The sequence below is a fragment of the Dendrobium catenatum genome, unplaced genomic scaffold, assembly GCF_001605985.2.
Source record: "Dendrobium catenatum unplaced genomic scaffold, ASM160598v2 fragScaff_scaffold_1016, whole genome shotgun sequence".
In the NCBI taxonomy this organism is placed as follows: Eukaryota; Viridiplantae; Streptophyta; class Magnoliopsida; order Asparagales; family Orchidaceae; genus Dendrobium; species Dendrobium catenatum.
The window spans coordinates 323,027-349,544 of NW_021319478.1; the positions used below are offsets into that span (position 1 = coordinate 323,027).

Sequence of the window (26,518 nt, forward strand, 5' to 3'; positions counted from 1 at the left end):
TGACACTTTATGGTTAATTTCTGATTTTAACTTTGCTTGAGTTGATTTAACATTCATTGGTTCCTTAGGTCTAGTTTAATTATATTTTTGACTTAGTTCATCTTTCCCAAATGTATATGGGTTTGCAAGGATATAAAACATTTGTTAACATTGAGAAGCTAAAATTAATCAAATATATGTAAGCTTGGACTTGATCATCTCCAAACATTTGTTAACATTGAGAAGCTAAAATAAATCAATTTGTTAAAGTCTAAACCTTTAAAATTAATTAACTAATAATAGCAACTAATTTAATTAATAACTAAATTAAAATACTTTAAAATTTAAAATGATTAAATGGACTGAGCAATCAATTTTAAATTAAAAATTAATTAATTGAGCAAATAAAATTTAAATTTAATTAATAATTAAACTAAACATAAATTGAATAAATGTAAAATACATTTAATTTAATTAACAAGCTGAGTGATTAATTAAAATTAACTTTAATTAAAAATTCATTTAATTAATTAACACAATTAATTCAAAATTAAATAAAATGCATTAAAAAAATAAAAAGTAATGTTCACATCATCAGACTTTGGATACAACTCACTCTAAAACCCAAACTCCTAAAAAAAAAACTAATCAAAGCATAAAACAAAAAGAAAGCTCTAAAAATCCTAAACTAAACACCTTCAACTCCTATGCAAAGCTCTCCAAGCTCACCTCCTAGTAAACCCTGCAGTTGCAAGCTCCAACTTCAGTAATTACTAGCCACAACATACCTGTAAATAACCAAACAAAGCATTAGTACAATGTACTAAAGCGAACTAGTAATAGTAAAACAAAACTTTGGTGGTGATTATGAGTAATCTCTTGGAGATGCAATCAAAAACTCCATCGGTGGTTCCGATGGCCAACCCTAACTAAGTTTTGATTGTGATTTCCTTGGCTGAATCGAAGGGAATGAGATTAGACAGGAGTTCGATGAGAGTTTCTTTCATCAAGAGCCACCTCTTGGGGCTCCGATAAGGGGCGAATCAGGGTTTCCGAATGAGGGGACAACAATGAGGGAATTTTTTGGTGGAAGTGTTAGGGTGGCCAACCACTATGGAAGACATTTCGGGCAAGGGGATTGGGTCATCGGAGAAGGAGGTGGTCAAGAACCACCTCCTAGGGCTCCGATAAGGGGCCGAATAGGATTTTCGGAGGGGGGGGGGGACAACAGGAGGGGAGTTTTGTGGTGAAGGTGGTGGGGTGGTCGACCATGATGGGATGTCTTTTGGGCAAGGGGAGTGGACGACTAGAGATGGAGGGGGATGGGCCGAACCATGGGGATTGGGTCATGTAAGATGGAGGGAAGAAAGGTGAGATTCTCACCCTCGATATACGGGGGAAATATGGAGGGATAATGACAACCGTTACAATGGAGGAGGAAGAATCTATTGGGGCGGTGATGATCTTACGATGGCAATCCTAGGGCCGTTGCATCCTAGCCTTGATGTGAAACAAGTTGAATATCTTGCAGCAATACTTGCACTTATTCATCCCAGTTCTCAAGAATTTAGTTCGTATGGCGGAAGAATAGATGCAGACCCATATGTTTTACCCATTCCTAGACATTTCATGACTTTTATGCAATCTAGAGATGCCAGATAGCTCTTTTACAACTTCCATTGAGATAATGCCCCAACCGAGTTTGTTTTGCATAAGCACGTCTTACCATTTGTTCCCCTTAACCAAAGCTACCAATTTGTTCTCAACATCATGGGTTTATTGTTCAGAAGGTACTTATCAAGTAGAAGGATTTGCTAGAGCACGAAGCCACATGGGAACCTTATGAGTTGATTAGGAGACAGTTCTCATCCTTCCACCTTGAGGACAATGTGCATTTTTGAGGGACTATTGATACGCTGGGGGGCTCACCGCCAGAAGGGGGAGCTATTTTGGAAGGTTTATAATCAAGAGGGAGTTGTTAAGAAAAGTTCCTAATTAAGGAAAATTGTCTATGACGGTTCCTAATCAAAAGGGGAGTTGTCTAGGAAAGTTTCTTAATTGTGTTTATACTGTTTTGAAAGTGTTTAATTGTTTGTGAAGGTTTTTTAAAATATGTTTAATTGTTTAGGAAAGTTTGTTAAATCATATTTAATTTTTTAGGAAGGTTTTATGAATCTTGTTTAATTATTTAGGAAGGTTTCCTAAATTATGTTTATGTTGATTAGAAAGATTCTATTTATTTAGAAATGTTTCCTAAATTATGTTTGTGCTGATTAGGAATGTTCTAATTGTATTAGTGTTCTAAGGCTATTTAAGGCGGAGTTTATCTATAGTTTAGGGTATGATATTGTTGAGTTTATTTTCCTAGTGTTTGTTATGAGTTCTTAGCAACGTCTAGGGTTTGTGGGAGAGTTGATCTACCTCTCAAATGGTAGATCAATTGTATCTTGCTTTTTTATTGAAGAAAATAAAGAAAGAAAATCAACCCTATCTTGATGTTCTTACGCTATTTTTATCTTTTATTTGTTATTTTGCGTCCAAGGCATATCACCATTCTACTATGATGGATATAGTTATCATTAATCTTAATTTAGGGGATCCTCACCATAAAAAATGCTCTCTTAAATAAAAAAATAATATAGGCCCTATGTATTTATGTTGGACATAATTCTAGCAAATTATTAAAAAGAGAATTCCATCATACTCTAGCTCCTATATATATATAAGTCAAGCAATAGCTGTTTGTTTCACACTCATAGCAGCCATACATCAATTTGTTAAGGTTATCAAATTTAAATTTGGCTTACGCTCACTAAATATAGATATAATATCAAGTATGTCCATAAAAATTTTGTTCTAATAAGTACGTGACTTGTATTTACTGATCGGTTGATTAGTCTGATTGCAATAATATCATTATATTATAGTTATAACCTAAGCTTGAATGTTCCTCAATCGTTAGCCTATGAATTATGAGCAATAAAGCACACTCGATAGGGAGACTTGTTGTTCGTCAAGGTCTGCTATTAAATTGACCAATTTGAGAAAGCTTTCACCCGGTATCTATGAAGTCCTTATGAATGAGGCAACCTATGATTGCTGACAAGGATCCTTTAGTCAAGTTGGATTGAGTATCTTTGCTAAGTAGATTAGGCTCATGACAACTTTGTACAACAAAATCATGAGGTCTTTGTTGGGTTCTTTGTCATTCTCGCACCATCCTCTTTGAGCGATTAGCGGTATATTCCTTACTCTAATTCAAATTTCTTCTGCTAAAATAAAATATCATAGAGTCCCTAGCATAGCTTTGATCAAAAGTTCTCTATTTTGTTTGAGAAAGGTGATTAATCATATGAACTTGGATTTATTGAAAACCTTGAATTAGATTACAAAATCCTCATATTTATGAGAAAATGAAATAAAAAAAAAGATTACAAAATCCTCATATATGGGTGAAACCATAGTGTGGTGTTGTATTTAATATCCAACATTCCTTATGAAAAGTCAACTTGGAATCACTCGGGTATCTAAGATCATAGATTTTCAATTCTATAATTGGATTGAATGACTCCTTACAAATCGAACTAGGGTTGAATTGGCTCAGATTGGATTGTTAACCACCCTACTTTCCAATACACCTAAATAGTTTCTTTTGTATGTTTTAGCATGTAGTATAATGCAGACGTATGCAATTGCTTTAATCTTACCTTCCTTGGATGAAGAAATTTTAGTCTGATGCATTTTTTGCAACAAGAAATCTTCAATCATGGACTACAAAGATTTATGGAAATGTTTTCGTCTGTCTCTGCCCAAGGAAAGTGTTGTTTTTCAAGTTTATGATGTGTTTTTGAATTGTATAATTTGGCGAAAAATCCAAATTGCATGGGTGCCAAGTACTTGATTTAATTTTTTTACTCCACCCATGATAGCTGAATTAAATGCGTTTATTCAATAGAAAATGTTATAGCACGCACACACACACACAAGTTCTCTATGCTTAGCATGTTATGCTTTTCTTTTAGCCACCAATTGTTTGACGTATGCTTGTTGATAATACCAATCAGCTGATTATATTTTGCACAGATAGTTTAGTTGTGTGAAATTTATTCTTAAGTAGATTCTTCATGATCAATTTTAGCATATTTGTAACGTTTTTAAATTAAAAACTCCGAAGTATTTCCCCTCCTATTAATGATTAGCGTACTCGTACTTTTGTGCTTCTTTTTTGTGTTATAAGCTGTAGGCTGCATAAGGTTCAGATAAGTGTTTTCTTTCTTGAATTTATGAGTCTTACTTTTTTTCCCGTCTTTTTGAAGCTATTTAATATATTCTATGTTATCTTTCTTATTTCAGGCAATTTTTAAAAGATTTCCCCGGCCAAATAAGGAATATCAGTCATTTTCTTTAATATATGGGGATAGATCTTTAGATCTGGTTGGTATTCTTCCATATTATCTTTTCCCCTTCGTTTTTTTTTTCTTTTCCCCCTTTGGAGTATCAAAGCAGTATTTAGCATCAAATGTGGCAGCATGCAACGATTTTGTTTGTTGAGCATATTATAATCATAGAAATAAAACCAACCATATATAAGGTCATTAAACAGATATGCAAGGACAAGGATGAAGCTGAAGTTTGGTTTGTTGGCCTGAAGGCATTAATTTCTCAAGGAAATCGTCAAAATTGGAGATTTGAATCAAAAAATGAAAGATCTTCAACTGACACTAATAGTCAAAGTACAGATAGTAGAAGAGATTCTCCCTTGATTCATCCACTAGTTGCCAGTGATTCCTTGAACAAGGTAGTAATTGTATTTCCGGAACAAAGTACTACAAACCTCTTTTCATTAAGTGTCTTCTTAGCCTATCTTTCTAATGTTTACTTTAGGGTTCTAGAGGTGCTAAAATGAACCACATGTCATTTGAAGATCATTCTATTATTGGTCTTGGAAAGGTGTTCTCTGATGTTATATTAAATTCTTCATCAACAAAGTGTTCCCTAAATTCAAATTCAGCTATAAATTCTGTTGGTTCATTCTCATCTGGAGCTGGGGATATTTTAAATTCACAGAGCTCCTCTGTTGATGCTCTCAGAGTAAGTTTATCTAGTGGTGTAAGTTCATCCAGTCATGGCTCCGGGCATGTTGATTTTGATGCATTGGGTGATGTTTACATTTGGGGAGAAGGTATAGGTGGCGGGGTACTTGGTGGTGGCACACACAGGATCGGAACTCTTTCAGAAGCTAAATTTGATGCTTCTTTGCCAAAAGCGCTGGAATCAGCTGTAGTTCTTGATGTTCACAGTATTAGCTGCGGCAGCCATCATGCAGCCATAGTAACTAAACATGGGGAGCTCTTTAGTTGGGGAGAAGAATCTGGAGGTAGACTTGGTCATGGAGTTGATGCTGATGCTTCCTACCCAAAGCTTATTGATTCTCTCAATGGCGTAAATATTGAACTCGTGGCATGTGGTAAATTTCACTCCTGTGCTGTCACTTTCTCTGGTGATCTGTACACATGGGGGGACATCAGTTATAGTTGCTGTCTTCTTGGGCATGGAAGTGTAGCCAGTCATTGGATTCCAAAAAAAATTGGCGGTCCCCTTGAAGATCTACATGTATCGTCGGTATCTTGTGGTCCATGGCATACAGCTGTAGTAACTTCTATGGGTCAATTATTTACGTTTGGTGATGGAACATTTGGTGCTTTGGGACATGGAGACCGCAGAGGCACCAATGCTCCGAGAGAAGTTGAGGTTTTAAAGGGAATGCGTACTGTGCAGGCAGCTTGTGGTGTCTGGCACACTGCCGCTGTTGTTGAAATTTTGGATGATAATTCAGATTCTGGTAGCTCCTTATCCTGCAAAATTTTTACTTGGGGAGATGCAGATAAAGGTAGACTTGGACATGGTGATAATGAACACAGACTTATCCCGGCTTGTGTAACTTCTCTTTCTGAGCCAAACTTTCGTCAGGTTGTTTGTGGGAATGACATAACTGTTGCTCTTACTTCTACGGGAATGATTTTCACAATGGGAAGTACACTTTTTGGACAGTTGGGAAATGTTGAGGCCGATGGAAATAGCCCTGCTTGTGTTGCTGGAAAGATCTGCACCAGTTTTGTTGAAGAGATAGCTTGTGGTTCCTATCATGTTGCAGCTTTAACGTCGAAAACTGAAGTCTACACTTGGGGTAAGGGTGCAAATGGCCGTTTAGGCCATGGAGATAATGATGATCGTGTTTTACCAACGCTAGTTGAAGCTTTGAAGGACAAGCACGTTAAGAGTGTTCAGTGTGGTTCAAATTTTACCGCTGTCATCTGCTTGCATAAAACAGAATGTGGCGCTTATCAGGCTGTATGCTCTGGCTGTCATCTTTCATTTTGCTTCAGAAGAAAGCGACACAATTGTTACAACTGCGGCTATGTATTCTGCAAAGCATGCAGTAGCAAAAAGTCTGTAAGGGCATCTATGGCACCTAACTGTAACAAGCCATATCGTGTCTGTAATGACTGCTATGACAAGCTGAGGAGCGCTATAGGAAATGGCTTAGGTACAAGAGTTACCACACATCAAAATGGAATGGTATATGAAATGTCTAATGAACTGGTTGAGAAGGATGCTGTCGATTCTAAGACTCAGGGACAGGGATATTTTTCCAGTCTTTCTTCCGTTCAGTCATTCAAGGGTGGAGGCGGAAATTCTAAGCATGACTTTAAATCTAGATCAAATAATGGAAGGGTTCCTCCAACTCTTCATGAAAACTATGAATGGGGAAGTGCTCATTCAGTAAGCTTCTCGAATCTTCTATGCATGTCTCCTAAGAAGGTTCTATCTGCATCTCTTCCAAATTCAAGAGCAGCAACTACCTCAATCTCTACATCTTCCAATTGGACGTACTCATCTTATTTGACTGTCACTCCAACTTTGACTGATTTTGCTTCCGGTTCCCCTGAGGTGATGGCTAATAATCCCAAGCTGACAAATGACAGTCTAAGCCAAGAAGTTGTTACTTTGAAGCTAAAGGTAACTGCTTCATCATTGCTATGCAAGCCTTGGTGTTACAAATTTACACTTTTTTTTAAATGAAAAATTTTTAATTGCAATTCTCTTGTCATTGCAATCAAGGTTAGAGTAACTCTTGTAGTTTTTTCGGACAACATTTTTTTTTTTTTTAGCAAAATTGAAGTTTAGTGACTCTCCTTTTCATAATCCAAACTTCAGCTGCAGACTTATATTGGCTAGGAAGATGCTTTATGGCCAAGTTACCGGAAGCTATGTTAGGCATCTTTTGTCACGATCCTTTAGTTTATCATGTCGGAACTGATTGATTTATTATCAATATACATGTCAAGCCTTTTATATTTGCATTGAAGTCTTATTGTGGAGTTAAATATTGTACCTCATTGTTATGAACTTACCTTTCTAGTAATTAGCTCCACTAAAGATATGAAGTTACAAAAACATTATCTTCATTTAGCTTATCCCAACATGGAAAATTGATCATATTAAAATTTCATTATTTTCTACAAGAGAAAAGGGCCAAGATGGTCCCTTGAAAGGCCGAAATGGTCCCCAATTATATTAATGGGCCATTCTGGTTTCTCAAATCCTTAAAGAGGAATCAAAATAGTCTCACCATGAGATTATTTTAATTCCTTTTTAAAGACTTGAGCCAAAATAATCATTTAATATAGTTGGGGTCCATTTTTGTCCTTCATAAAGAGCCAAGGTCCATTTTGATCATTTTCTATTTTTTTTTTATAAATATCATATGATATATCGGCTATAATCTTTTGGGATTGTGAACCGATCTTTAAAAAATTCTCTTGATTTATGTTTTGCATGTCTAAGAGGGCTTGGGAGTTGGGGCAATGGATTATATTTCCTCCTTTCTAAACTGAAGGTTATATATTCAAATTAAAAAACAACCTCATTTTAATAAAGAATTATAGATTTATGCATTTACCCTCCTTGGATCCTACATGAACATGGGCCTCATGCATTTGGATCACCCACACAAACATGTACGTAAAGGTTTTTGATGAAGGTGGCATCTCATCAATGGGGTCCTCGGTAGGGGTTTATTCATGTAGCCTTTTCTTATAAAAATCATTCTTGGCCCATGAATGAAACATTTGCAAGGATCTTGGTTTCACTAAGTGTGTCATATTGATTTAGTGTGAACAAGCACCAGTAAAGAGTTCTAAAATGGCCATGATGATGTTTGGTTGGAAGGTTTCAAAATACATGCATTTTATAAATGCAAAATAATTGGTATACTTGAGTTATAACACATAGTTGTTTGGTTGGATGCAAATCAAATACATTAAAAATCAAATAAGAAAGATTGCACAATTCATTTATTTTTTTATAGCTTTAGACCAATAATTAAAAATAAGAGAGCAAGAGAGAGTATTTTACATGTATCCTAACAAACACTATATATATATATATATATATATATATATGAATTGTTCGATCTTTTTTACTTGATTTTCTAATTAATAATCTAAATCTATTAGAAAAAACTTAGTTCACGCCTCACAGAATAAAAGTGAGTGCTAGAAAAACTTAAGACAAGTAGAAAATATTAAAGATACATTATTCATTTATTTCAATATGACAACTAAGTCGCCTAAATTTTGCCTTTCCTAGATGTATAATTCATCAATGTGAATAGTAAATAAATTTATATGTCATTTTATAATGAAAAAATATTCAAGAATCAGTCAAGGAAACTTATTTGGAGCATACAATATTACGTACCTGTAGTAGATCGCTTCCCTTGAGCATCCTTCAATCCCTTCGAGATCAGAGAATGTTGTATTGTCAATCCCAGGTTAGATGCCTGCACCAAATTCTCATGTGGTGGTGGCATATCCTATTCATCCCTTTTATCACTCCCCCCTCTCTCTCTCCCCCCCTTATCCAGATTACCTCTCTATCCTCCATATCAGTTGCGGAACCATTGGCATATGATCAACATTGTCCATTAATAGATCTTTTCCTCCAAAAAAAAAATGAGGAGATAAGCAGCACGGAAGATCGATCAAGGGGGAAACGTAGATACAAATGAACATGGGTAAGAGGTGACGGGGTGAGCGGGCAATTGCTTCAATAATCATGTTTGAAAATCAATCGATTTGGGTGAATTTCAAATGTAAGGAAAATAAAGGGGGTAAAGTATTTCAAATCCCTCAAAATTTAATTTACTTCACATTTCATTTGTTTTAAATCAAACTAAAATGGTTTAAAATGTAGGTAAATGGAGTGCACACTCTTGTTGCTTCAAACCAAATATCCCTATGCAAGTTTTATATGCATTGAACTCAATGGAGCTATGTTTAATGTTTGAAGTCCCATGCCCCATGTTTGTCTTAATTTTCCTCTAAGATTGGTCTATTCCGCTGCCATCTTTGAGTTGAAGTGGAAAATGTAACCATCTACTTTATCAGTGCCACTTAAATGAATGATAGATGTAACTTGGAGATCAATGATGAAACTTATGAGGACATCCATAGGAAATTTCAACACACCTACCATCGGAGGGGTTGTCGAGCGACGGCTACGATTCATAGTCTCTATTTCTGATGTTTTATTTTTATTCATGTCATTTATATTTTATGTTTTCCACTTGTACCCCTATGAGGAAGTTATTGCATATTGTAGCCCAAGTGCAATGTCGTCTTTATGGTTTTTATTTTCGGATAGCCTATATAAAGGCTTATTCATTGTATTTGGAGTTGAGTTTTTGATGAAATGAAAATTTGCTCTTATGTTCTCTTTGTGAGTTCATTCCCCTTTTATCTCTTAGTGAGTTTTCGGAAGAAATAGATCTCTTTGTGAGTTCTATGTTTATTTCAAAGTTTTCTTTGTGAGGATTTGAGATTGGGAACAATCAAGGTGAGTGAATCTGTGGCCATTCGAATCCCTATTAATTTTCTCTCTTCTTTCCCCTTTGATCCGTGCCGCCGCCCCTCCCTGGATTGGCCAAGCCGCCGGCCCCAGGCAGCCCCCACCCGCCGGCGGTCCAACCCCACCCCGTCCCCCCATGTCCCCCCCCTTGAAGCCGCCGGCCTCTCCCCTTGATGAATTTGAAATTTGAAATTCAAACTTGTTCCAAGAGCCATTGAAGACTTTTCTAAAATATCTCCATGATTTAAGGCTATCATATTAAATTGGGTTTCAATTTGAATTTGAAATTCAAATTAATCCTAGTTAATAGCCTTTTTTTATTTGGAAACTTCCCTTTCTCATAAAATTTGAAATTTAAATTCAGATTTTATTAAAACCTTGATTAGTGACGTGGATCCCACTCACTAATTACAATTACTCTCTCCTCTCTCTATGTGTGGCCGGCCCCCCTCTTATCCTTTTCTCTCTCCACTTGCCACCTAAGCCTCCATTAAGTAGCCAATTAATTCCCCCTAGCAACTACCCCTCTCTCTAGCCTAATTTAGGGAGATTCTAATTGCAATTAATCTCTCCCTCTATCAAAGAAAATATGAAATTCAAATTCAGATTTTCTTAAAACAAAATCTCCCTCCAAATCCCAACCCATAGCCTCCTCCCCACTCCCAAATCGATGACATCCCTCCTCCCTCCTCCAAGGCCACGGTTCCACCATCTCTCCCTCTCCCTTGCTCACGGCAAGCTCTCCCACCTCTCTATTTCTTCTTCCCTATTCAATCCCACCATGCATGGTGGATCCCGATATTGATAGCGGATTGGTATTCGACGTCTACGGAGACATCCACATCACCAGTTCACCGTTCTTCGACATCTGATTTGGCTTCGACGACACGATTGAAGATTATTTGAACCGCATCCTTCCCACTCTCGCGGACGTCATAGACGATCAATTCCAAGACTACGATTGGACCATCACCGGACATCTACCCGCTTCCCCACCTCCACCGCCGCCGCCTCCCTCGCCATCACTACGGATCGTCGGCACCGTCTACCTCGGAGTGATTTCGTTTCTTGTATGGTTCGTCTTCCTAGACGTATAAGAGTGACTTTGAGCCTCAAGGTGAGATGATCGCTTTGTTAACCGTCGGATTCTAGTTGACTAATCATTTCATTACTTTTGTTTAAATTGTTATTTTAAAGAACTTGCAAATTTAGTTGTGATGGATTGCCTAAGGATCGTTTACTTCTAAGATCTTTCTTGAGTTTTCAATTTTGAGAAGCTTTAAAGTTATTTTATCATTGCTCCAACAAACTTTATTAATCTTTAAGAAAAGGATTCCTGGTTTCACATCAGAAACACTATGAATGTGGTTTCAAAATATTCCATCTAGGATACAGCTTACTCCTAAGGCACATCCTAGGCCATTCAATAAACCTCTCTTCACCTTAGTGAGAGTTTATTAGAGATGCATATGTTGACCTCCTGTATAAAAAAAAAGCAAAAAAAAAAAAAAAAAAAAAAAAAAGAGAGATCGTGCATACCTGCTCTGCTGAAACTCGTCGCATGTCGCATGCTACTTGCACGTCGATGTTGCTTCGTCGCACGTCGCACGCTACTTGCACGTCGATGTCGCTTTTTCGCACGTCGCACGACTCTCGCGTCGTTAAAGAGCCAAAGAGAGGAGGCCTTCGGCCTCTCTCCCTCATTTTTTTCGCTCACTCGAACCTCCCACTCTCAACCTCTTCCGTTCCCTCTCTTTCTCCCGCACAATTCTTCTGCTCCTTCGTGGACTTTCGATTTCGCTCCTTTGCCGCTGCCCGACGTTGCTCCTTGAACGACCTTCCCTTCCTGCGGCTCGGAAGTTACTACGTTTAGATCGGAAGCAACGGACGGGAGCTCGCCGTTGTGAAGTAACTTCCTCCCTTTGGAAGGCTTCTCCGGTTCCTTCGTTGGTGTCCGATCTCGCTCCTTCGATGATACCTTCTGTAGGATCGAAAGTTAATACATTTTGATCGGAACAACGACGGGAGCTCGCCGCTAGTGAAGGTAACCTGGTCCCTTCTATGCGCTACCTCGACCAAATCCAGCGAACCCGCCAGCTTCTTCCCCCCTTGTGGTCGTTCGACTTTGCTCCATCCACGATTTCCCTCCCTGCGGGATCGGGAGTCACGTCATTTTGAGTCCAAGCAACGAACGGAGCTCACTTTCAGTGAAGGTAACTTTCACCCATTCGCGTGCTTCTCCGGCCAAAATCCCGTTTATCCGTCGAACAAAAAAAAATATTTATATTAATTGTAATTAAGTTAATTATAATTTAATTATTTTTAATTATAATTAATTAAAAATGATTCCTAATTAGTTATGATTAATTAAATTTAATCATAATTAATTATTATTAATCGTAATTAATTATAATTAATTAAATTTAATTATTATTAATTATAATTAACTAAGATTAATAAAAAAAGAGATTGCAAAAGCCATTCTCCCGCCTCGACATCTGTGCCCTCCACCGCCAGTCTTCCGGTCCCCAAGGTATACCTTCTTAAACTCAGGTTCCCATTTTCGTCATTCACGGCGAACCGACAAATCACCTATACGCGCTCTCGTAGCACGGTGGGAGGAAACCCGGTCCGACGCCTATGACGAGGTGGGTAACCGCCTAAAATCCCATTTTCGATGTTCGCGGCGGACCGACAAACCACCTATACGCGCTCTCGTAGCACGTTGGGAGGAAACCCGGTCCGGCGCCTACGACAAGGTGGGTAACCACCTAAAATCTCATTTTCGATGTTTGCAGCGGACCGAGGAACCACCTATACGCGCTCTTGTAACACGGTAGGAGGGAGCCCGGTGTGACGCATACGATGAAGTGGGTAAGCCCTATACACGCTCTTGTAGCGTGGTGGGGACCGTCCTCGACCTCGACATCGGCGTCAACGACTGCTTCGCAAAGGTATAATGTTCCAAATCTCATTCTTGACGTTTGCGGCGGACCGGAGAACCACCTATACGCGCTCTTGTAGCTCGGTAGGAGGGAGCCCGGTGCGAGGCATACGACGAGGTGGGTAAGCCCTATACACGCTCTTGTAGCGTGGTGGGATGAAAATTACTACGGCCGCGGTGTCTAAGGACACCTACCATACACACTCTAGTAGCATAGTGGGATGGCCCAGCTCCCCTATTTTCCCCCAAACGGGGGATATGCCGGGGTGCTACCGAAATTTTCACTTAAATGTACAAAGCTTGAACAATTCGAATACCTCACTTGAGCAACAATGCAGAGAACCCAGACTCAGATGAACAATGACTTGAGGACTTGAACACAAACAAAAATCTAAACGATTAATCAAGATCAAAATCAAAATAAATAAAATCAAATTGGAGCTGGATTTAAATCAATTTGAACATGAAAATGAACCTGCAAAGACTCCAGAAGACCTTGAATAAAAAGTGAACATGCAATTGAACTCAAAGGACTGCAGGGGACTTGAACAAGACTAGAACATCAAACAAAAATTTTGATTTGGACTGGATCTGGATCCGAACAAAGCACTTGAACTCGCACTTGAACTCGTGCTATATAACATTAAGTGGGAGTTATAGACTCGATGAACTCGAGTCTAAATGAAACTTAAGTTGGACTCAAGCATATACAAAGAACAAACTTGAATCATATACAAGAGGACTCGTGGACTTGTACTTAAATGAACTCAAATCATACGAGCAATAAAGGGTCTGATTTGAGCTTGGACTCAGACTTGAACTCAAGTTCAATCCAAACTTGGTCTGAACAATCATACAAAAGTTCCAACTCAAACTAAAATCCTAAGTGCAACTTGCTTGAGAAATGGGCAAGAATTTCTACCTGTACGCTATGGCACAGGATTTCCAACGCAATGAACTAGTACGAATTGCCTGTTGATTGAGATGACAATATTGGAGGCCAGCAATCAAAGATCTGTCCCTGCAACAAGTACAATCATTAAACCCACCCGAGATTGGTGAAAGGTGGATATGATACTGATGCAATGGGTCTCCTACAAATATCTCCTGGAGGTCGTAGTTGATACAGCAGTCCCCTGCAAATCTACTTGTGGATAACAACAGTGTGTATATCGTAGGTACAACGAACCACTGTGGGCACAAGTATAAACATCCCCCACCTGAGATTGGTGAAAGGTGGGTAAGATGCAAGAACAATGACTCTCCTACTAATACTTCTAGGAGGTCGTAGCAGATGCAACGGGTCATTGCAAATGAATACAACTTATTTGTGGATAACAACAGTGGGTACCTCGTAGGCACAACGAGCCACTATGGGCACAAGTATGGATATCACTTATGACAGTGGTGATCAAGATCTTCAAGTACGTCGGGTATAAGGGCACCCCGGTGTACGAAGAAGGACACCCCTTGGCGTAATGGAATAGATGTTTGAACAAATTAGAACAAAACTTCATGGTGTTCCAAAGTTTCTTCCTGGTCCCATCCTTAGGAAGAAAACAGTTCTGGTGTCTACAAACGCCGGATGTAACAACTCTACTACACTAAAGACCCCGAAAGGGATTCTTCTCAAGCTAGTGGTCACGAACCTCAAGAAAGATCTCCCCGATGAATGAGAAAGGGGGAGCCAACACCAAGATGCATGCCACCGGATCCGCAACATTCCTACTAGCGGACAGAAAGCGTGTATAAGCTCTCAAATGAAAAGTTGTGTGTATCCAAATGGTAGTTATTTGCACAACTACAATTATTTCAAAATACCCCTACACGTACACTATAAATCGTATACACATAGGTACACGGAAGGGGAAAATATAATCCGGATTTGCATGGGCCCTGTCGAGCGTGTTATTAGTACACACGTGACGCCTAGGGATGCTACGCGGGTCGATAAGTGCATTCTAGTTCGAACTCGATCCTTCTATTTGAATTAATAGGAGTCGACATTGTTCGAATCTCTCAAACAAATACACGGTTGTGGCGACCGGTGTATTTGTTTTAATACATTCGTATTAGGCCTTCAAGGCATATAATTAAGAGAATTAATTAAACAAAAGGCATGAAGCCTATAAAACCCGATCCTCCTAAGTAGATAAATAGGAGTAGACAGGGTTCGAGATATCAGATAAATATGCGGTCACGAAGTTGACAAGAATATTTATTTTGTAAATTCATATTCGGCCTTCAAGGCCTTCAACAAAGAAAATTCATGAACAAAGGCATAAAGCCTACGAGAAACTCGATCCCCTATCGTTAAGTTGATAGGGTCGACAAGGTTCAATCAAATGGAAATGACCCAAGTACACCCTGATGATGGCCGTGTGAATGTTTATCTCAACCAATAAACATTTTCAAATGTCTCCCAAATATCCAAATGCCTACCAAAATCCAAAACTCCATAAAAATACCAAAATCCCAAAAATTAAAAAAAGATATTTAAAATTGAAACTCAACCATCCAATATTTAAAGCAAAATTCATCCACCCTCCGTAACAGTTTGCCGGGGTGGACAAAATCAAAAATTACTTCAGCTCACAAAGAGCCAAATGCCTAGTCAAAAATATTACTAGGATCCATTCTCAAACAAATCTCCTGCCAGTAAGGACGTGGTACGTGTCTTCTAACCGATAGTTTTGCCGCCAAATGACACTGCAGGATAAACAGTTATGACGACCCGGGGTCCTCTGAACCGAGTGGTTTTGCCGCCAAATGGCACCACATATACCGGTTATGGCCAGCGCCAATACGCTCCTTATTAGCATCAAATCCTTGAGATATGAATCAATAGGATATGATCGATAGGGCACACCCTTTGTCAGCTAAGGTGGATTCAAATTTGTCCTCTTTGACAAACATCCAACCCAGGTCTACAAGGTTTCCTTGGACGAAGAAACCCATGGCTGTCGACAAGGTTCCTTCTGTCAGGTTGGGTCGACTACCTCCTCTGACTAAGTAGACCAGGAACCACGATGGCCCGGGACGACGGAATCATGAGATCTTGATCGGGCCCATCATCCATTCCCCCACCATCCACTTTAAGTGCAAGATGGTGCAATTTCTATTTAAATATCAAATCTTCCAACCCAAATTCCAAATCCAAAACCCAATTCTTCAATTCCCAAATCCAAACTTTTCAATTTTCATACCCATGCTGTTACTATATGCCAGATAACACGTATTTTATACGTATCTTATTGATGACTAGCCTTAATCGAAAGTTCTCTCTCGTGATCGGGAGGAGTAATTAACTATAGGGGCTTGCGCCTATAGGAAACCAGAACTCAGATCATAAGTCTTCGCAAAATGAGGGCGAAATCTCTGGGTAGTGTCTTATCCACAAACCCATCTGCCTTCCAAAATTTACCCCGGAACTTACTTCGTTAAAACTCCCTCGCTCAAATAAAAGCACAATCAATCAGTGCGCGGCGGGGAGGCCGGGGCCGAATTTTCGGAGCCCACAGCGTACTACCTATCAAGCTAGTTGTTATTTATACTTGTTTTGGTGAGATGCATTTATTGTGGATGGACACGTTTTTTATAGATAGACCCTTGTTCCATGATCAAAATGTGCTTCATAATGGAAGAGATAATATTTATGTGTTTAAGTATAATGGATCAATAGTAAGTTATTTTCAACAAATTCTCTCTATACTGCCTAGAAACTAGTTATTAAATTTGAAGTTGAATCTAAAACGTACTGCTCACTTGATTGTTTGTAGATTATATAGGGATTTCCTAAGTGAAGGACAATAATTTGGCGTTATCTTAGCTTTGGCACCCCAATGAATTTTTTCATGAGAAAGGTTGAAAAGCTTATACATGTTGAAGTTGTTAGTTCTTAAAAGTTTTCATGATTTGACTCCTGAAGAATTATCTAATGAAATGCTTTTATTGTGATACCTACAACATATAGTGGATCTTGTTTCTAGTTCATAACTATCTAATCTACCACATAGTGAACTCGATAGAACCATAACTTGCCAAGTTGAGAAGTCAAAGACATACTTGTCAATCTTGAATAAACCTAGGGGTGTCAAAACGGGTTGCAGGTCAGGTTCGGGTCTAACTCGACGTTGACCCGCTTTTGTTTGAAAGGACTCAAACCCGACCTATTTTTTCAAACGGGTAAAATTTTAATACCTGGACCTGATCCACAAAAGAGATGGGTCAACTCGACCCGACATGGTTGACCTAGGACCGGGTAGAAATCACAAGCAAAGGCGCATGTCGCGCGGGTTGGATTCGTTGGACTCTCGCTTAACGAGCTGAGGAGGGAGGTTGGATGCGCACGTTATGCAATGCATGAATAGCAGGCGACTAGGCGAGTCACATGGTAGCGGTGGTGTGACTAGACTGGAGCACCAGACCGTGCGAGCATACGGAGCAACGGGACAGGTTGGACACTTGTACTCGCGCGTTTAGGGCTTGTGGGTGGGAGCAGGAGTTTGGCCTCTAAGGCTATGTCGCTGTGAGCGGTGCGCCTACGCGGGATGCGGGTGCTGCTTGAGCGAGTCAAGTGACAAAATCGGGTAAAAAACGGGTCATTCTCGGGTTTCCGGGTCAACTCAAACCGACACAATTTTTGAAACGGGTCGATTTATTGAACTTGAATCCGACCCGTATGACAAACGGATTGACCCTAACTCAAAATTTTCTGGTCGGATTTTCGAGTCGTGTCAAATATTGACACCCCTTAATAACCACCAACGTAAAAGTTATATGGAGCCGTAGTTATGACATAAGACATGTTGTTTTAAATATTCCACAAAATATTAAAAAAAGTATAGATAATTTATTTGTAATTTAATAATATTACAGAAAATATACTAATACAAAAAGCCACAGTTAATGCCATATAGAAAAAAATGATCAAAATTGTTCCTGGATTATTTACGAGAGGATGTTTTAATCCTAGACTATTTCATGTATTTAATTTTGTCAAGAAACTCTACAAATTTTGATCTAAAATATTCCATTGATTCTTTAATTATGATTTAAAATAATCCAATAGAGTTCTTTTGCAGATCATATTTGATAAGTCAATAAACTAAATTAAACGTATTAGATAGTTGGGATTAAAATGGCCCGATATAAATAGATTAGGGATCATTTTGACTTATAGAATATGAAAATGCATTAACATACACGAGCAATTATAAAAGACAACTAGATTGAAAAATAAATTTTCATGATAATGATGACGACATGTGCCCTTGCTATGCTTTGTGCTTTAACATTCATTAATTTTATGATATTTTTATGTATGGTCGACAAAGTTATAATTAAGATATTTAAATGGGAAAGTTTGATCCCCTGCCCACTACATGTTTTATTGACCTCTAAGAAAGATGATTATTAGAGAATGTGTTGATGGTGAATATATTAGCAAGATTACTAATAAGTGTGATTTTTATACCCTGTATCTATGTTGCACCAATACATCTATTTATGAATGCATGCTATATTAGATAGTGGTCAGACACAGATATGCGTCTGATATGGCACCGATATGTATCGAATATGACAAAGTCGTGTCTAATTAAAATAATATTTAATTTCAAAAGGACACGCGTAGCAGATACGTGTGTCTCGTTGAAAAATGAAAAAAAAAGATGCGTATTTCGTATTTACTTCCGCGGCTGCGAGTGAGGTTCTCTCATTTTTTAACCCGCGAGACAAGGCTTTAGGGCTTCTTCATTTCTACGACTGTGAGCGTGCATCTAGGGTTTCTTCTTCATTTTGTCAAAGGAGCAGGAGAGGAGAGCCGGCCGGCGACGAGCAGGTGAGACGAGGTCGTATGTGAGATGAGGAGAGACGATACGCGAGATGAGGACACACGCGAGACGAGGCGACGCAAGACGAGCGTTTGTTTACGCGAGACAAGGCCAAGCGACCACAAGCTTCGTTTCCATCGTCGATTACGTGAGACGAGGCCACATGAATTTTTCTGTTCGTTTTCGTTGTCTTCTAATCTTGTCTTATTTAATTTCTTTTCATGAGGAAAATTCATCCAGGAAACTCACAATTTATATTAATTTTTATTCTATAAGTCCCTTTACATATCATCAATTTATATTGGCAATGAATCTTTTTTTGAAATGTTATTTATATTATTTTGAACTGGAATGTTCCATATTAGCTAATTTGCATGCCAGAGCTATGTAGTAATTCTTGGATCTATACTGGTGCTTTAAACTACAGATGGCTTTGATAGTTTTTATATCTCTAACCATCTTTATTCTCATAGCTTAATATAAAATTTTATCAATTTGATTATTAAGTTATCACCTATTGCACATGGAAGTTGAGCGGTCTATTTTAAGATTGGTTTTTTCTATCCTGTTTTGGTGTTTGATGCCTAGAGCATGACAAATGAATGAATATTTTTTGCTAATTTACTTGAGCAAAATTAGGTTTTGTTCTCTAAATTTTATCATCATGATTTCATGCCCTAACTTCTGAACTTCTATTGATGTAGTTCTAGTGCTATGAAAGTGATTACCTCTTGATGATATGTGAATATTAGAAATTGCTAATCTTTCACTTAAGGAGCCTGAATTGAAAGCTATGATATTTTTTGAAGATGATATAGAAGTTCAAAGACAAACCACAGAAAAAGCTAATCATATCATTCCTTCTATTGAATAGTTGAAACTTCATGTGCTAGATAATTTATGTTTATGTTTTTGTTGTTGTACTTGACTTTTAATACTTTTAATTTGATATTATAAGCTACAAGGCTGCAAATGATGTTGCTTTCATTTTTTGTCTTTTCAAATATTATGCTTTGATTGCTTTCTTAATTTTTATGTATGATTTATAAATTATAATGTTGTGTCCGCGCCGTACCCGTATTATGTATTTGTAAGATTTTACATGTCCTGTATCCATATCGTATCGTATCGTTGTTGTCGTATCCTTATCGGTGCAACATAGCCATGTATAGATGATTTACATTACCTGAAGATTAGTAAAATATTGCTTTTAATACTTCTAATGGTTTTTTTGAATGGTTAGTGATGTTATTCTGGTTATCTTAAGCTATTAGTATTTTCATGAGGGTGATGATTAAGTGTTATGGTCATTCATTAAAAAATCCTTAGTAGTTTACTTTATCATATAATTATATGTAATGTTACCTTTAAAGAAGATCATTTGAAGTTCGTTTTGGAGGCTCTTTGAATCGAATAGTTATATGTTAATCTTCAGAAGTTTACCTTTCTTCAACGCGTGTTATTTTCCTTGATTCATTATTTTTGTTAGGGGATGAGAAGCTGCCGCTGCTCAAATCAAAGCAATACTCGGTTTATCCATTTTTTAATTTGTAGTTTTCATGAACTAACCATATTTTACATGAGATTTATTGTAAAGTTTAATTCCATTACTGCTCCATTAATAAATATTTTGAATGACATCCATTTGGCTTGTGATGCATCTGGTGTAGATTTCAAGATAACTCTCATTTGGCCTCAAATGCTTAACGACATCCAACCTCTTAAAATAACAGATGGGCAAAGCTAATGTGCTCAAGTTACTTAGTTTCAATAAAGTACTTACAGATGCTTATGATGCATCTGGTGTAGGCACTAGTAGTGTCTTGAGTTAATGAAGCCATCTTTTTACTTATTTTTTGTGAAAGCTTAATTATAAATGCAAAAATTCTTTATTTATGATAAAGAGTTTTATGTTGTAATTTAAGCATTGAGATCTTGTTACTTATTTCAGGGAATGCTTAATTATTACCTTCTCCCTCAAGAATTTGTGTTACCATGAAGCACTTACTTATCTTCAATTGAGGTGCAATTTCATTCAAGCTTTTGAAATTGAATCTATCCTAGACCTGTGCTAGTGAAAATAGCGAAATCTCACTCATGCTTGTTATATATGTTGAGAATGTCAAACCAGTAAACAACATGCTATTATACAACTGAAAATTACAGTCTAGTATCAAGCTAACAAACAACTGTTATCCATTCAAACAAACAAACAATTAAATCGTTGGACATCCTAGTCTATAGGACTAGATTGTAAGACCCACTATCAGGTCACTTCTAAGTGAAGTAATAAGACCCATATTTTAGGGAATCTCTAAATAAATGTAATATCCATAAAATTTCAACCAAATTCAAATTGTGGGCAGTTTAACCTATAGGGTTAATTAGTTAATTGTAAAACTCACCAATGGACTACATCCAATAGGAAGCAGTAAGACTCGTCCTACCCAATAATTAGGCAAACTTCTAATGAGAGTCGTGAGATTTATTATTTGAAAAAAAATTAAATGAAATATAAAACCCTCAATCAAAATTTAACGGACATTTTAATATAAAGGATTAGGTTGTAAAACCCACTTTTAAGAAACTTCTAAAAGGGAAGCTATAAGACCTACCCAAATAATTAAACCCTTGGGCAATCTTACTGTAGAGCTAGATTGTAAGAGCTGCTAATGGGCAACTCCTAAATAGAGTCGTAAGCCTTACTCCAAATTAAACATACAAGCAACTTTTATGAGAGTTGTAAGACCTATTAACCAAATTCAAAACTAATGGGTAGCATTGCCGCAGAGCTTGGTTGTAAGACCTACTAGTGAGTTACTTGTAATAAGAGCCGTAAGATCCGCTATACGGGCTACTTTCAATAAAGTGCGTAAGTTCCGACCCAAATTTAAATACCCGGATTACTTCTAAGAGAAATCGTAAGACCCTATTTAAATCAAATTTCTGTATAACTTCTAAAAGAAGTTATGAATCCCCAAACCAAATCAACTACTTGACATTCTAATAGATGTAATCCCCAACACCTAATAAAACTAAAACTCACATCTAACCACCTTAGTCTATTTGGGATTCTTGAGAGGAGGTAACTCATGACTGCTAATTAGATTCTCTAGACACAACGGTCAATGATTGTTAGTATTGGTAGACTAAAACCTACATTATATTCGGGACGACGAAACCATGGAATCTTGATCGGAATTACCATTTTAATTTTCCCCACAATCGAGACTAAAATACATAAAATTTATTCATCCTTAATCGAGAGTTCTCACTTACATGTTAAAAAGGGTAATTAACTATGAGTGCTTGCGCTCATTGGAAGTAAAGTCCTAGATCTAATTAAACCCTGATACTACCCTCAGAGAAAATCTATTTAACTACAATCTGACTCAAGGCAGATGGAATCCTATATTTGTAAAGTGGGATATGTGCCGACGTGTCATTTTTCTTGAGCCAGCAATGCCAATTGGTTTTGAGATTGAGATTGAACTTGCTTCAAGCGAGGACGTCGGATGACAAATTGTCGTCTTTATACTTGAGATCTTTATGATATAATTCTCTTTCAAAATTAGGCTACTTGATTGCAATATATCATATCAATTTGTCTACAAATATCATCGAACAACTATTAAATCACAGAAGGCTAAATAGTTCATAAGTGAATTGCTTAAGTGGCTCTTCTGTTGGATTTTCAAGAATTCTCTTATCAAGATTTCTTAATGTTTTAAAGACCAAAATGCCCATTCCAATATAGACACCAGCAATTGGACTTGTAATCCAAACTTGAAAAGGCTAGAACAATTATGTATTTCTTTATATAGTGTGTGTACATTTTGAGCTTAAAAATATTATTTATTAAGTCAAAAAAGAAAAAATCCAACCTAATAGTGGTCGAACAACCTAAATTAAATTCTATCAATCATTCAGTTCAAGTTTCACACAATGCCAATAAAAATCCAAATTGATTTAAAACCCTAGCGGCTAACAATCAAGTAAGATCCAAGCGTCTATCGGGTCAATGATCTAATCAAAAGTTGAAACTCTTCATAAAAACCTTCAACGTGAATTCATTCAAGCGCAGAGGTCGTCTTAAACTCTGTTTGTAAACCACACTACAATTTTATTTCTTAAAAAATGGTTTAAGAAAACTAATCTTAACCTGAATTACTTGATTTATCTGCCCCTCCCTAAGTACAAACCCACAATTTTATCCTTGAGAGGAATTGTAAGTTTTAGTTCAGTTTATATTGAGCTAATGGGAATTCTAAAATGTTACTTTACTTATCCCCACATGAATATGAATAAATTTGATTCCTTCTCAGGAATTGCGTTCCAGTCAGTCCTTACTTCATTTGCGTGTGCTTCTGCATCCTAGGTGGGCCTACCAGCTACCTACTAGCTAAGAAATTGTTAGTTTAGCCCATTCCATGAGTTAGCTGTGAATACTCCTACAGGGTGACATCCTAACTAGGCCTACTAGCTAAACAGCCTAAACATCTGGCACCTAATTAGTCGGCGGGAAATTTTGTTTTATGCAACAGTTCCAGAGCTGCCTCGATTGGCCAAATATGTGCCATTAATGAAAATATCTTGCCACAAGAAATAGTTTCACCGCACTACTGTTAAAACTCTTTGTGGCTGAGAAGGTCTTCCTTGGCAAATGCATATGCATTTTCCCCCTGTTGACCTACGGGTAAACCAAAATTTACCTCGGAACTTAGTTCGTTAAAACTCCCTCGCCGAATAAGAAAAGCGAGCGGAGGCCGGGAAAGAATTTTCGGAGCCCACACCCCCACCATTTTTCGTTTTCCTAAAGCATTTCCTGTTGGGTGCGTAGATCTTGAAAGCAGCTGTAAGCTGTATCTATTATTCATCACGTTCTTGCAAATACTTGAGCTGATGCCATCCTCATGATATTGATCTTTGACATATACTACGCCTGTTTAGTTATGGCATCTCAGACTATATCAGAATTTATTTGGCTATTAGTCATCTAATTTTCCCATATTTGGACCTTTTTTCCATCTTTTAGCGCAGTGTTCTGCATGAATGCTATCTATTTTTTATTCATTTATTGGACCTTTATTTTGTTTTGCAGTTAGAAGAGTTAACGAAAAAATCTCAACTTCTAGAAGCAGAATTAGAATCAAGCAGACGGCAATTGAAGGAAGCTACAGCAACTGCCGCAGAAGAAACTTCAAAATGCAAGGCCGCAAAGGAAGTGATCAAATCTCTTACCGTTCAGGTATTCTTCGTTCAAATCAGGCTAGCTCTACATTTTATTTTTTTATGTTGAACTATTTTATTTATTTATTTATTTATGATTTGCAATGAATGGAATATCACTAATGCTTATGCATTTGTAAAGCTAGACTTGCGCGATTATGCCAAATATCACTTGAACTGTTTTTTGTTTCATACTTCGAGTTTCAGTATTTTATTGCCTGTATGAATTATATCATTAGGCAATAAATTGTGCTTTTGCATGCTTGCTTTGCGGATTATGTCGTTAGTAACTTTTTTGTTTTCTATTTGTTGAAATCATTGTTAAATAATAACACTACTAAATTTGTTTGGGCGATTTTTTTTGTTTGGCTATAATAGAAGATGCCGTCATTCTTTATTTAATTAAAAAGAACCCATTTAGTTTAGCCATGCTTGCTATTATTTTTTATTTTGTTTCCTTTAACTTAAAACCAACCCAATTAAGCCATATTTGCTATTGTTTTATATTTTTCCTTGATGTTTTTCATTTTATTTTTGTTTGGTTTTAGAGATAACAAAATCAATGTGTACAAAACGAATATGAAATGACAAGACTCGAACGGCATGACAGATGTCCACGCGATGAACCCAAACATTGCGTTTGTAATAGGCCTTTAATGCCTCTTACGAGGGAAATTAATTTTAAAGTACAACTCTTAAAGCTATTCCTCCTGCATGGTAACTCATAAAAGCTAATTTTTGAACCTGATCCTCTGACAAAGATGGGCAAAGTGAATCAGATTCAAATAACAAAATAAAATCATTCAAAATCCTTGATGTTGAAAGTAAACATCAATTGGAAGTGACCATATCTCTCAGAATACCCCAAATCCTAGTATAGATCATTTCGAGGCCACAATTAGATGAAAATATGAAAAATACAAATAAAATAAAATATTTCGATTGAGATCTAACATCCACAAACTTAAAACAAAAATTCATCCATTATTTGTGATTGTTGCCTCGTTGGTCAACGATGATAAATTAAGACTAATCTTAACTCACAATGAGTCGATGCCTTTCTGAGCATATAGCTATAATTCACTCTCAATCGATGTATCACCAGTAATGATGTGGTATGTGCCCCATAGTTAGTGGCTCTGCTGCTGATGCGACAGATAAACGGTTATGACTAGGGGCCTATAACAGGGTATTTTTACTATAAAATGACATCATTAAATTACAGTCATCATGACCAATGCTAACAAGTTCCCCAATGACTAAAAAATATTTCACTTTATAGGGAAAAAGCTCTCTGTTTGCTAATCTTCACCATAGGCCTATAAGATTCTCTTGGACGAAACAATCTATAATTTTCGATAAGGATCATTTTTTCATGTATAGTTGGTAACTTCTACTAAGTAGACCAGAGTTCATGACAACCTGAAGCAACGAAATCATGGATCTTGAATGATTTTTTTATCATCTCTCCCATCATCCGCTTCAAGTTGAAGGCGATAAGTTTCTCAGTCTTAAATTAAATTTGTGGCTGCTATATGTTATGCATTTAGTCTCTAAGAACTAGCTTTAATTAAATTCTCTTATCATTGGGTGATGTAATTAATCGTAGGAGTTTATGCTCAAACAATCTCTTACCAGTAAGGACGTTGTACGTGTCCTCTGACCGGTGGTTTTGCCACCAAATGGCACCGCAGGATGAACGGTTATGACCCGGGGCCCTCTGAACTGAGTAGTTTTGCCGCCAAATGGTACCACGAAATACCGGTTATGGACAGAGCCAATACGCTTCTTAGTGGCATCAAATCCTTGAGATATGAATCAATAGGATATGATCGATATGGCACAAAGCTTTATGTTTGCTAAAATGGATTCAAACTTGTCCCCTTAGACAAGCATTCACCCCAAGTCTACAAGGTACCCTTGGACGAAGCAACCCATGGCTGCCGACAAGGATCCTTCTGTCAGGTTGGGTCGACTACCTCCTCTGACTAAGTAGACCAGGGTTCACGATGGCCCGGGACGACGGAATCATGGGATCTTGATCGGGTCCATCATCCATTCACACACCATCCGCTTTAAGTGTAAGATGGTGAAAAATTCTATTTTAAATATCAAACTTTCTCAAATATCTCTACCCAAATTCCAAATATCCAAACTTTCCAAATACCTAAACCCAATGCTGCTATTATATGCCAGATAACACGTATTTATACGTATCTGATTGACGACTAGCCTTAATCAAAAGTTCTCTCTCATTATCGGGAGAGGTAATTAACTATAGGGGCTTGCGCCTATAGGAAACCAGAACTCAAATCATAAAGTCCTCGCAAAATGAGGGAGAAATCTCTGGGTAGTGTCTTATCTACAAACCCATATTCCTTCCAAAATTTACCCCGGAACTTAATCCGTTAAAACTCCATCGCCAAATAAAAACACAGTGCGGGCGGAGGCTGGGGCCGAATTTTCGGAGCCCACAATTGGAACATGAAATGAAACCCTCAAGTTATCTCCCGACCCAACATCTCAAGATAGGATCTTGATTGCTAGAGAAATAGTTCCCCTTTTGCGTAAGTTGGTGGTCGGGGGAGGTGATAAAAAGTTAGTGATTTTATTCCTTCTT

The 26,518-nt window shown here is 37.5% G+C and overlaps 1 protein-coding gene across 5 annotated transcripts in view; it reads left to right on the forward strand.

Annotated features, from left to right (window-relative positions):
- Positions 1-26,518, forward strand: part of LOC110114309 (PH, RCC1 and FYVE domains-containing protein 1) — a 45,153-nt gene that overhangs the window by 11,538 nt on the left and 7,097 nt on the right. For all 5 annotated transcript variants that reach the window (XM_020847152.2, XM_020847150.2, XM_020847151.2 and 2 more), the window contains 4 exons: positions 4,333-4,413; positions 4,583-4,777; positions 4,864-6,999; positions 23,771-23,917. In XM_020847152.2, coding sequence (XP_020702811.1) covers positions 4,333-4,413; positions 4,583-4,777; positions 4,864-6,999; positions 23,771-23,917 — 2,559 coding nt within the window. The remainder of the gene's footprint in view (positions 1-4,332; positions 4,414-4,582; positions 4,778-4,863; positions 7,000-23,770; positions 23,918-26,518) is intronic.